Here is a 13,357-nt window from a genome sequence, read left to right as displayed (position 1 = left end):
CACACCCAAACCCAAATGAACCCAAATCAAAATTAAAAATTAAAAATTAAAACTCATAGTCACGGCAGCGAGCTCCACCAGATTGTGATCTCACAACAGCCGGCCACCACTCATTGCTGCCTAGCAACCGTAGTCTACCATCCTTCTAGATAGTGGCCAAACCACCCAACTTTAAACGAAAGCGGATGGTGTGGGATTTATGGGTAAATCGACTCTGAAACCGTTCCGGTGGCGGAGTTTGATGGTTCTTTGCTGAGTCTGAAACCTTATGGCTTGGCTTGAGAGAGAGAGAGAGATTTTCTGGCGTGGAGAAGAGAGAGCAAAGCAACAGAGCAATGGAAAGAAAAAACGTAAAAGATGAAATAAAATGATTTAATAGATGATGCACGAACGGTGTTTAGTGTTTAAGGACCAAATTGGTCATTTTTTAAAATTCTTGGATATGTTTGGTATTACCCCAAACCTCAAGGTAGGTTATTGTATTTTACCCTATTATATTTTGAGCTTGGCTTATTTGCTAAACAAATGAATATAAATAAGCCTTTTTCATAACCGAGCTAGAGCTATTCATAAACAACTTGTTGATTACAGCCTACAATGCAATATGAAGATCACAGCCTCAAGAAGTGCAAATATTGGAACTTGATGTTCCATGAAAACCTTGAAAAGGAAACACTCCCATCTTGGCCAAATCTTATTTACTTAAAACTGTACAGTCAAAAAGTGGCTTCAAGCAAATAACCTAACTTTTTCAAGTTAGTCAGCTTATTTACTTAAAATCACTGTTGTCTATGCTTAGCCAAATACATGGACGTTTGTCAAGTGGAAATGAATTGAGTAGGCTTAGAAAAAGATACAAGCAGCATCACTATCCAAAACATGAAAACAAGTCAGAAATATGCACCATGAGTAGTAATGATCAATACCTTTCTTGGCCTTTTGGCTAAGATCAAGAGTAAAAATGATCAAAGCAACAGCATTTCACAAAGAATATCTTCTATTTTTCTTTCCAGGAGAGAATAAAGAAAAGTCAATTTATGAATCCAATAAAAAAAAACTAGCCTCATTATTTTTCACAACAAGAGGGACAAGAACCCAGCCAGAGGCAACAACTTAAACTGAAAAGTTTATACAACATAAGTAAAAAAAAAAAATCTAATTTTTGACAAATACAACCAGTCAATTGAGCAGCCTTGCAATAAGAATTTTATGTACAGTAGCTAGGCAAATGGAGTCCACATCTTAATGACAAGATAATATTGTGCTCCTAAATGCATGTGCCGAGAACCACAATGGGAGTGTACAGCCATTCTTCACAGAGTACATTTCTTTCCACACTCGATTCTTTCTCTGATACACCAATACCTGCTTATGAGTTGCTAGAAAAACATATTCACTTGTCTGACTTATTGGGAAAATGCCCGGCACAAGTCCTCTTATACATCTAAGACTCACCCTATCAGCCAAATCCCATTCTTCCCTCACATAGTCTTTCAAAACCCATATATTCATCCATGAATCTGATATCTCAATCAAGGACAAGCAACTATCCAATTCCAACATATAAATCCTATTCCCAGAACCATAGCCCAATTTGTCAGGCAATGACATCTTCCTCCATATGTCACAATCCAAATCAAGCACAAGAATACATGAACTACCCGTCAACCAATGCAATGAGCCATTGACAAATACAACCTGATTCCGATTCATATGCGTAAAATGATAATCTTGAAAAGACATAAACTTTCTCCATTTATTCGACTCCGAATCAAACACAAAAAAAATGTTAATGAAGAAATAATTTTGCAAGATGATGAAATTATACAATAACATTGACGTAGGTGCCGTTGATTAAGCAAGATGATGAATATGGTGAAAATAAATTATTTTTCTACCTCATATGTCATGTATTATCACTTTTGAGTTTAATCAATTTGAATGTGCATATTATAAACACATGTTAATTTGATTTATTTAATTATATTTGTTAAATATTATTGCATAAGTAATGATTAAATTAGTCATTAGTTGAATATATTTTGAATTTATAATGAATTTATATTTTATATTTATATTTATAATTTTTCTTATAAATTTTATTAGTGTTTGTGGGCGATATGATACAAGACACAATATAGAAAAATAAAAAATTAATTCACAACATGATTCACATTTTTACAACTATGATCCTATCTACACCAGGAAGCAATAAAAATAGTAAAAGGTTAATAAAAAATTAGACTTTTTTACAAAAATTCAACTGCCTTGCAAAAAAATAAAAAAAAAAAAAAATTGAATGACTGCATTGGGAATTCTACAACCCACTGATAACAGGACCCTTTATTTTATTCGAGCAAATCTGGGATGAAATCTATTGAGCCCATTGGCCATATATTCCTTTGATATTCAACTCATGATGCCTTACCTCATCACAGTTTGTGGCCCATTAGCGGACGTGATGAGGGCCTACAAGCCCATTTGTCCTCTCAAATTTATTCACAACCGTCAATCAATTCGGTCATAAACTCGTACTAAATATTCATTTTTTACTCGCATATTCTCTCATTACATTTTCTCTCTCTCTCTTCCTTACTTTTGCTTTACAGATTTTTCCAAAAAAAAAAAAAAAAATTCTGCCAACCCAAATCCAATTTTCTTAAGGAAAAAAAAATACTCTTTAAGGAAACATTGAAACTGTCGAAGAAGAACGAAAGGCCAAAAGTGAATGCCCCGCTTTTAGATTTACTTGCTTCAAAATGAGATTTCACGGAATACCCATCTCGAAATTTTCATCTGGTAAGCGAATCTCAGACTTTTTCTATTGATTTTCCCATCTGGGTGTCTCAAATTGTACTTTGCTTTCTGTTTAAAAATTGATGAATTGTGATGAATTCGGTAAAAGATGGGTTTTTCCCTGACGAAGTTATTTTTCAAATCCTTGCAAGACTGCCTGTGAAGTCTCTATTCAGAACCAAAACTGTGTGTAAACGTTGGTACAGATTGTCCTCTGACAAGTACTTTATTCAGCTCTATAATGAATTGTCTGTTAAGAACCCAATGGTATTGGTAGAGGTTTCTGAGGTATCAGAATCGAAATCTAGTTTGATCTGTGTTGATAATTTGAGGGGTGTGTCTGAAATTTCCTTAGATTTCTTGAATGATAGGGTTAAGATTAGAGCCTCTTGTAATGGATTGTTGTGTTGCTCTAGCATCCCTGATAAGGGTGTGTACTATGTATGTAATCCTATGACTAGGGAGTTTAGGTTGCTTCCAAAGAGTAGAGAGAGGCCTGTGACTAGGTTTTACCCTGATGGTGAGGCCTCACTGGTTGGTTTGGCATGCAATTTGTGGACTCAGAAGTTTAATGTTGTGTTAGCGGGTTATCATCGATCTTTTGGTCATAGGTCGGATGGAACTTTTATATGTTTTGTGTTTGATTCGGAGTCGAATAAATGGAGAAAGTTTATGTCTTTTCAAGATTATCATTTTACGCATATGAATCGGAATCAGGTTGTATTTGTCAATGGCTCATTGCATTGGTTGACGGGTAGTTCATGTATTCTTGTGCTTGATTTGGATNCTCATTTTAAACCCACTTATCCATATCGTATGATCTATGAGCACTTTCAATATGTTATTACGATACATAACTTTTTATACATAATACAATACCTATTGCCTATCATATGATATTGACAGCTACAGATATGACTCATTTTATTTTCTTTAATAATTTCCTTGAGAACACCCGTTAACATACCCTTGTCCACATATATGATCTTATGAGTTGCCATGCAGTGGGTTAGAGCGACAGGGGACTCTTCCAAACTAGGTTGGAAGAAAACTTTGTCCAAAATAAATAATGTATGAATTAGTCATGATAATTCTATCTCAATGTCATCATAATCATCTTTAGCTAAAAATTTCAATTAAATTAAAAAAAAAAAAATATATATATATATATATATATATAGTAGAATTTAAATATATGGCACAATGAATTTTCTTTTGGCTAAATTGCAAACTACATCCTTAAAGTTTAGAGCTATTTAAATTTTACACCCTAAAATTTTAGAATTTGGATTTTATCCCCTGAAGTTTTATTATATTTGAATCAGCAACCTCCCAAATCATATTTTCTGTTAAGTACCACATAAACTTATCATGCATATTTAGTTTGCCAATAAAATAATGCCACGTCATTTTTAATTATTTGATTTTTAAAAAAAAATTTAGTCTACAAAAATGATGTGACATATACACAAAAAATTTGGATAAAGAGATTGTGGAATGTGGATGCGAACAGAATAGAACTTCAGAGTGCAACATGGTAGAGGAGTTTGAGTAATGTTGTTTGTAGTTTTTTGAAATATGTGTAGGTAAAAATGTGTGTGAAAATGTGTAAAATATTGTTTAAAAACTAAAAATATGTGTTTAAGATTATTTACCAAAGGGCCCTAGCATTTTCTTTTTTATAAATGGAATTTGATTTTAGGTCGAATCACGGTTGAGTTTATTGGAAACTTGGAACCCATATTCAAATTAAAAAAAAAAAAAAAAAACTCACTGTTTAAGGAGCGGGACTCAAATGAGATATTTACCGACATTCTTTCAAATAAATCTACCAATCATCACTACTGACGTTTTAAGACCCCAACTAACGGTCTAAAAGAATGGGATTATTTAATATATATATATATATATATCTTGTGTGGATCCAAGTCATATTTTGATCTCCTTCCACCAATGTTGAGGCTTGAACATTCCCACACAAGCATACAATTATGATAACTAATACGTGTTTCAAACTCTTTCTTCCCAGAGGTTTTGAAATTTGAATAAGAAAAGAATAGTTACTGTAACTAACAATAATAGGCCTGGTTTGAAACAGTTCTTACTAATATATATTATATATTAATATAAAGTCTCTTTGGGAGTCGCATGCTCAATTCTACTTTTATCTTTATCTTTATTATTAAGAGATTAATACTTAGTAGGAATAGGATTCTTATCTAGAAAACTCTAAAAACCAACTATTAGGTAGCAGTAGAAGTTCAGGTTTTATATTTACGTTACACACATGAATCCTAAAAGTCTAGAGGCTAGAAACCTTTAGGACATCTCCATATCAAACAAACTTTGAAAAGGTGATTGTTCTTTGTTCTGTTCATATACATATTGTCAATCTCTTTGTGTCTTTATCTTCCCCACCTCACAAAGTGTGAGAACCTCCTCAACCCCAATCCTAAGCCCAACACACACATACACAAATTCAAACGCAAAGATGTCTCTTGTGACAGCAGAGATGAAGGCAAAAGCAGAAGTGTATTATGGGGATGAGATTTGTAGAGAGAAGTTCATGTTGTTGCTGTCAGAAATAGGTTTGCCTGATGGTCTACTAATCTTGCAAGACATAGAGGAATGTGGATATGTGAAGGAAATTGGCTTTGTTTGGCTTAAGCATAAGCAGAAGAAACAGTACAGATTTGACAACATACTTGTCTGCTATGACACAGAAGTCACAGCCTATGTTGAGCCCAACAAGATTAAGAATCTGACAGGTGTCAAAGCCAAGGAGTTCTTGATTTGGATTACTTTGAGTGAGATTTTTGTCAGGAATCCTCCTGCAAGATGGATTACCTTTAAAACACCGGCAGGTTTGTCCAAATCTTTTCCGACATCGGTGTTCACTGTAAAAGGGATGATGCATATGTCTGCAGAATGAGATAGTTGTGGATTCCTTGGAGAAGAACATTGAAGAAGCAAAGGAAGGGAAAGTAATGGAGGGCAAGTGTAATTCAAAAAGAAAAAGAAGAAGAAGAAGAATATCTTGTATTAAATATTAACTGATCCTTTATTTGATTACTTTGTATATTTAATAATGATTTCTTGTTCATCTCAAACATGTCATTCTTTGGTTTATGAATAGTTTTTTAAAGCAAGAAAAGAATATGCTTAAATAGTATTCTCAAAGAATATGCTAGTTAACAAGTGCCTTGAGAGGTTCAGCCTCTCTTTCCAAGATTCTTCACGCAACCAAAGTGACAATTTTGGAAGGTGACAATTGCAGTGCTGCAACGCAAGAATTGTGGCTGATGGTCCCAAAAGTGCAAATATGCCCCTTGCATCGTAGACAGACAGAGAGAGTTCAATACAGTGATGGGTAAAAATATGCCGTACAATCAATGAGAGCCACTAGTTCTAGAGCATCCGGAGTGCATTTTTGTGGTCAGCAGGAGAAAACTGTATTTCAGATTTCACCAACCCATTTGGATGTTTGAAATTGAAGGTCACGTTCACTCCACTTGATGTCTATTAATAAGGGTGGTGTTACATCAATTTCAAATGTGAAACTGGCCAAGTACTGATCTCAAACCCAAAAAAAAAAAAAAAAAAAAGAGAATCAAGTTAAGGTATTTCATTCAAACCTCTTTTAGAAGTAGAAAATTACAGCCAGTTCAGTGTCTAACAAATGTTGGTTGTGTTGACAATAGAGTAACTTTAGAAAAACACTAATTATAAAACAACTTGTAGCTGATCAATCTAAACTACTAGTTTATGCTTCCAGAGAGAATGGCTTAATTGTGGTATTTAAGGTAGATAAAAACCGTGATAGTTAGAGGTATTTTGGGTTAAAACTGGTTATGGCTCAATGCCTTAGTTGCATAATTGCCTAAGGTAGCCATGGGCTTCAAACCAGTGAGATCCACTACCAAGACACAAGAAATATCTCGCATTAATGTGAAATGTTCTTAGGAGAGATCAAAGGCCTCAAATTCAATTTGATATTTGAAATGAGGCTAGCTAGAAAGATGGAATCTTATTCACATTAAGTGACTACAAAATGTAAGTCCTTCCATTTATTGTAGACCCTGACTGCATACTGAAATAGAACAGATTTGGTCATTTAATACGGAAAAAAGCTAAGCTATTATTCAAAGTGAAATTAATCATGGAGGAGGAAAAAATGCAAGGCACAATCAAAAGCTTAAATGATACATCCATACTGAAAATGCTTTGTGGAATTAGTAAGATGCTAATATGTTTAATATATACAAGATATCATATCAAATGGATCTCTTAAATACAAAAGAAGTTGGTGGTTCATTGAACCTGGAATCTGTTGGAGAAGGCAAGAGAACTCTCAGATCTGACAAAAAATATATAGACACAGCAGAGGATAGCAACATTCTTGAACACATTAATGCTTCAATTTTTAGACACACAAAATGTTGATCTGATGTAGTGAAAGACATTCTGTACAATAAGATAGCAGATTGGCTTGAAGAACCTAAAGCAATTCATTCTTTGATCAGAATTTCCAATCCTGAAAAGAAATCAGCTGAGCATAAGTCATAGTGCAAAGAAATAAGCAACCAGATCAAGCATTTAGTTGTAGCATAACCGCATAATGAAATAATATTATTTATAACAATTAAAAGTTGTATGAAGCATGAATAGCATAAAAGAGTGGAAAGTGCAACAAGGACATAATTTCATCTATATCAATAAAAGAGAATGTACAGAGTAAAGGCCATACAACTTTTGAGAAAAATCTATCCAAGCATAAGCTTCTTCAATCCACTTAAAAAAGATATATATGTGTGCATGGTGCTGCTATAGAGCATCTGATGGAGAACTCATTATTTTGAAATTGTTAGAAGCCAACAGATAATTGATAATCAATCATTCATTAAAAGTTAATTTCATCGATTTGGAAAAACTGGACAGCTAAAGCCATTAGTAGAAACACTTAAAAAGAGACTTACAAAGTGGTTATTGTTTGTACATTTCAGGGCTTCAGACTGTTGAGAGATTTCATAGGTAGAAATCATTTGTAGTTTATAAAAAGGGACAATATGTTTGCAAAATCAGAAATATTTACACAACAAGCTATATAAAAAGATTGCCACAATAAAAGTACCATATAAGCATTACTGATGTCCTACCCTAGAAGCAGCTACCCAGTTTCCATCAACCCATTCTTGATGAGGCCTCAGATCAGAATGTTCAAATTCCAGCACCTCATTTGTGGTCTCAAAATACACTCTGTACCTCAAGTCATCTAGAACGTTGGATATATAACCTACCCACCACCCCTCATTATACCAAACATCAACTTTCTCTTGCACTGCAAAACGGTAAAGATGTTCAATATCAGGGGGATAAGGCCTAATATCTGACACATCTGCCTCTTCCCTAAGAAGTTCAGTTTCATCCTCTGTTCTCAGTGTCTGATATTCCACCAAGAACTTGTCATTCCCTATCAAATCAACAATGATTGCAGTGTACCAAGAACCCCGAAAACCTTCCTCATCACTTCTGACCTCTACCATTGCTCCCAAGTTGAACTTTGCCTTCGATTTGTTTCCAGCATCATTCATATTCACTTGTACATCCCTATACACCATTGCCAGCTCACAAGACTTTCCCTGCATTTCAAAACTAAAGATAATGACACATTTTAACCAACAAATGGAAGACAAGAAGCTTTTAAGAATTATTTGCCTTGGCAACGCAGAAATAACATACAGCAATTTCCAGAAGAAGTAAAGTTGAATCTAGTTTATAAATATCCATTGAACAAAGTCCACGACCATGGGAATAATACACAAGTCAAGCATGGCTCAGTAGCTTGTTTTATTATTCTCTCCCAAGCACACTGTCTAAATACTTTCGATGTCTAATGGACTGGATGCCCAGACAAAGCCACAAAAATTTGTAAGGTACTTTTTGATAATTCGAAATAGCATTACTCAATAACACAAAAGAACATCATTCCTCCAAGCTTCCAGAACCAGAGCAGGGATGGAGAAACTATTACAACAAGAAGATGAAGGCAGTCTTAAGGCAAACTTACACAGAGTATGGGTTACACCATTTGCTTCCCTTTTCACCCAACAAAAATTATAAAATGCGAAAGATTTAGCTACATTAATTTGTTGGCATAATTTTTCTTGACATTGCAACTTGCATCAAAGTGGTTTATTTTTTAAAAAAACACCAAAAATTGATGATTTTCCTTCTAAAGCAACCAGCATATAAGATAATCATATCCAATTGATCAAAACATTGCAACATTGCTTAATGATCTTGATATGTATTTAATAAACTTTTTAATCACTAGAGAAATTTTCAGAAGAAAAGGTACCCTAAGTTTGGATGGAAGGAGTGTAGAGGGAAGGAGGAGAGAGAAAGATGGCCAGAATATACTAAAAATTAACACATTATGGCCACCTTCCGCTCTCCTCTCTCTCCATCTCCCTTCGTCCCATACATACAAACATCATGTAATCGAAGCTTCTAACCTTGGAAGCAATGATCCATGTTCCATTAATCCAATGCTGATGAGGCCTCAACTTAGAATGTTCAAATCTTAATTCCTCATTGGTAGAGCTGAAATAGACAATATACTCTGAGAAATTTATAACTTTGGAAATCACACCCTCCCACCACCCATCATTGTACCAAGCATCGACTTCTTGGAGCTCTTTAAAATGCACAATTCCAGAAACTTTAGGGGGGAAAGGCCTAATATGCCGTGCATGTGCTTCTTCTCTGAAAGGCTGGATTCCATCATCCATTGTCAGGTTATGGTATTCCACCAGAAACCTGTCAGATCCTGTAGACCCAATGACAGTAGCAGTGAACCAAGAACCCTTATAACCTTCCTCATCACTACTGACCTCCACTACTGCTCCCTTTCTGAACTTTTCTGTTGATTTTTTGCTGCTGTATGTTATCTTTACTCTTAAATCTCTAGACTCCATCTCCATTTCAGATCGCTTTTCCTGCACTTCAAGCTTTCAAAATCTTATCACACTTTAAGAAACAGAGCTAGTTATTGAAGAAACAGTTATCCAGATGCATTTAAAAGAAACGATAAGAAGGCCAGGCAAAAGGACACTGTTTACATGTAAAAGATAAAATAAAAAGAATGACAGTATCAGGCATAGGTATTGCACTAATCATTTTTATGCCAAATGCCAATGGAATCACACTTTTAATGATGAAGTTCCACTAGTAAATTGTGGAAATGTACAGTCAACTGCTTGAACAAAAAAATCCTAATTCAATGTGAAACTTTTGCAGCATGAATGTGCAAGTATTTCATTTAACTTACCTCTATGTTTATAAAAAGTAAAGAAGATAATAAAACTATATGCGCAGTGAAAGAAGATAATAAAACTATATGTGCAGTGAAAGAAGATGTCTGGAAATCAGGCCATTCATCAAAGATGTGACAACTGGAAACATATAAGATAATCATAACAATCATATCCATTTGGGCTAAACATTGCTAAATGATCTTGATATGTATTTAATAAAATTTGTAATCAATAGAGTTTTTTCAGAAGAAAAGGTATTTAATAATACACAACATCAGACTTCCATACATAATGTAAAAGAAGCTTCTAACCTTGGAAGCAATGACCCATTTTCCATTAATCCAATGTTGATGTGGCCTCAACTTAGAATGTCCAAATCTTAATTCCTCATTGGAATAGCTGAAATAGACGATATACTCTGAGAAATTTAGAACTTTGGAAATCACACCTTCCCACCACCCTTCATTGTACCATGCATCGACTTCTTGGAGCTCCTTAAAAGACACAACTCCAGGAACTTCAGGGGGTAAAGGCCTAATATACCGCACATGTACTTCTTCTCTCAAAGGCTGGGTTCCATCATCCATGGTCAGGTTATGGTATTCCAACAGAAACTTGTCACTTCCTGTAGACTGAATAACAGTAGCAGTGAACCAAGAACCCTTGTAACCTTCCTCATCGCTGCTGACCTCCACCACGGTTCCCTTTCTAAACTTTTCCTTTGATTTTCTCCTGCTGTATGTTATCATTATTCTAAAATTTCTAGACTCCACCTCCGTTTCAGATGGCTTTTCCTGCACTTCAAGCTTTCATAATCTTGTCACACACTCACACTTTAAGAAACACAGAAAGTTATTAAAGAGACAATCATCTAGAAGCATTTAAAAGAAATAATAATAAGAAGGCCAGGCAATAGAACACACTGATTACCAAAAAATAAAAATAAAAAAGGACAGCATCAGGAATAGGTATGCTATTAATCATGCCAAAGGAATGACACTTAATGACGAAGATCCACTAGCAAATGGTGCACATAAGCAGTCAACTGCTTGGAAAAGAATATCCTAATTCGACATGAAACATATGCAGCATGAAAGTATTCATTCAACTTACCTTTTATGTTTACAAAAAGTACAGAATATAATAAAAATTATATATGCAGTGAAAGATGATGTCCAGAAATTAGGCCGTTAATCAAAGATGTGAGAACATCTAACAGAATAGCTTAGTCTTGGTGAAAGAAAACACCTCAAATTAATGTGGCGCATGTTTGTTTCCCACATTCTCCCTGTTTTATCTACCAGGAGCAAAGGCACACTACTCCTCCTCATGACAACAGTGTCCAGTCTTCAATAAAGACACATTTAATGACCACCTTAGTCAGTAATAGGCCTTATTCACCTCAAAAATCAATGACCTCTCCGTTAAGGCCCGAATTTGTAAATTTGATGTGTACACAGTACACTGCACAGTGCTGCCTTGTAATTAACCTGATTATAATAGAAATTAGAGAAGAATCTATTATCAAAAGTTGGATCTGAGTCTATACAAATAATCAAATTTTAATCGGGTCCACTTCAGATCCTGACCCGATTCACCCGAAACACTGATAACCCCTAAACTCCTAACCCCCAAAAAGCACCATCACCCATCTCTTTCCCACAAAGACAAAACAAAGGACCTGAAACCTTTTCCACCAATTTAAACCCATCACACACCTCCCCCCTCCCCTTTCCAAAAATAAATAAATAAAAATAGAGAACAAGAAGGAAGCAAAATTATTCTTATATTCATTTAACCAAGTGGGCCGTTTTCGTCTCTCTCTAAAACATGGTACAAAACGTTTCAAAATTCAAACCGTACATACATATATAAAATCACTGAACAAAGTAATGACAACAAAAAATTAACAAACACAAACATTCTCTCATTATATATATTTATTCCACCACCCAATCATTTCTCAACAGTATTATACTCACGTGCAGAAACAACCTTAGACATGGCAAAAGTTACCAACTTTCACAAATGCTCCAAAGAATCAAAACCCAGAAACACAAAATTAAGTACCAAAACCTTAACATATATTAAAAACACAAACATTCTCTCATAATTACACCACCCAATCATTTCTCAACAGTGTTACACTAACACACAACAGAGACCTCAACATAACAAAGTTACAAACAAATCATAAAACAATCAAAACCCAAAAACACAAAATTAAGCACCAAAACCAAAAACCCATTAAAAAAAAAAAAAAAAAAACCTGTTCTAGAAGAGGAGGGTCCCATGAGCCACGAACCCAGTTCCTATGAAGCCGCAAATTCCACTGCTCAACCTCGAGCTCTTGTTCTTCCTCGTCGAAAAGCACCAAGTACTTGGAGTTTTCATAAATGTCCATAACCGTGCCTTTAACCCACGAACATCCTCGAAAGGCGTCGACGGAGTCACCGACTTTGAGGCGGTGGTGGGGGTCGCTTGGCGGAATGGGCCTGATCCGGGCCCAATGGACGTACTCGGTGAGGAGTTGCGGGCCGCAAGGCCCACTGTGCAATGACATAAGGGTTTGGTACTGAATCAAGAGGTGGTGGTCTTTGGTGGAATGTGAGCGTAGCACGGTGGCGGGGTAGTAGGGTCCATTGGTGGCGACGCTGGTGGTGGTGGTGGCGGCGTAGGAATGGTGGTGTGGCTTTGTCACTTCCACTTGGTCGCCTTTCCTGAATGGGGTCTCTGAGTCTGACATTGTGAGTGAGCTTTGAGAGAGACAGAGAGAGTCACAGAGATCACAGGGAAGAGAGAGAGAGAATCTCTGACATTGTGGCGGGAGACAAGTACATTTTAGTAACAAACGGACGGTATGTATTCCATATATGCACATGTCATTTCATTCTATTCTACTCTTTCAAGGTTTTCAAACCAAAAACAATTAAAATTTTAAAATTTTCCCATTACAAATTTAATTTATATATTTGATAGTATAAAGGCTATAAGCATATTATTTTAGTACATTTTCACAAGATATTGTATATATGGTATGTATTCCATGTAATTAAACATGTACATTTCAAGGTTTTCAAACAAAAAAAATTTTCAAATTTCAAATTTCAAATTTTAGCATAACAAATTTAATTTATATATTTGATGGTATAAGCATATCGTGTTCATAAAAAAAGTAATTATATTTTTAATAATTTTTTTTTTTTTCTATTTGGTGTCCAAGCAACGCTTTTTTTTTTAAGACT

General features: G+C 35.0%; 4 protein-coding genes across 7 annotated transcripts; 2 read left to right on the top strand and 2 right to left on the bottom strand.

The window, feature by feature from the left end:
• Positions 1-910: 910 nt before the first annotated feature.
• LOC112036040 (F-box protein At5g49610) lies at positions 911-1,836 on the bottom strand. Its single transcript, XM_024068857.2, has one exon. It carries the CDS (start codon positions 1,834-1,836, stop codon positions 1,243-1,245), a length of 594 nt encoding a protein of 197 aa, XP_023924625.2. The 3' UTR covers positions 911-1,242.
• A 713-nt stretch (positions 1,837-2,549) lies between these two features.
• On the top strand, positions 2,550-3,693 carry LOC136067194 (F-box protein At5g49610-like). Its single transcript, XM_065772713.1, has one exon. The coding sequence runs from the start codon at positions 2,890-2,892 to the stop codon at positions 3,691-3,693; it is 804 nt and encodes a 267-aa protein (XP_065628785.1). The 5' UTR covers positions 2,550-2,889.
• A 1,594-nt stretch (positions 3,694-5,287) lies between these two features.
• LOC112036098 (uncharacterized) lies at positions 5,288-5,728 on the top strand. The gene has a single exon (XM_024068924.2). It carries the CDS (start codon positions 5,288-5,290, stop codon positions 5,726-5,728), a length of 441 nt encoding a protein of 146 aa, XP_023924692.1.
• A 1,268-nt stretch (positions 5,729-6,996) lies between these two features.
• On the bottom strand, positions 6,997-12,985 carry LOC112036041 (protein AGENET DOMAIN (AGD)-CONTAINING P1). Of its 4 annotated transcripts, none has more exons than XM_024068860.2 (5): positions 12,382-12,985; positions 10,424-10,918; positions 9,312-9,806; positions 7,928-8,435; positions 6,997-7,330 (listed from the first exon to the last, which is right to left on the bottom strand). In XM_024068860.2, exons 1-4 carry the CDS (start codon positions 12,856-12,858, stop codon positions 7,938-7,940), a joined length of 1,965 nt encoding a protein of 654 aa, XP_023924628.1. In that variant the 5' UTR covers positions 12,859-12,985; the 3' UTR covers positions 6,997-7,330; positions 7,928-7,937. The 4 variants fall into 4 exon arrangements, with proteins under 4 accessions (XP_023924628.1, XP_023924627.1, XP_023924631.1 ...); XM_024068859.2 differs by having other exon boundaries at positions 7,953-8,435; XM_024068863.2 differs by having other exon boundaries at positions 7,953-8,435; positions 10,424-10,906.
• Between the last annotated feature and the right edge of the window lie 372 nt (positions 12,986-13,357).

The sequence above is a fragment of the Quercus suber genome, unplaced genomic scaffold, assembly GCF_002906115.3.
Source record: "Quercus suber isolate HL8 unplaced genomic scaffold, Cork oak 2.0 scaffold_62, whole genome shotgun sequence".
In the NCBI taxonomy this organism is placed as follows: Eukaryota; Viridiplantae; Streptophyta; class Magnoliopsida; order Fagales; family Fagaceae; genus Quercus; species Quercus suber.
Note: the sequence above shows the minus strand (reverse complement) of the source record. Positions and strands in the feature narration are given on the sequence as shown.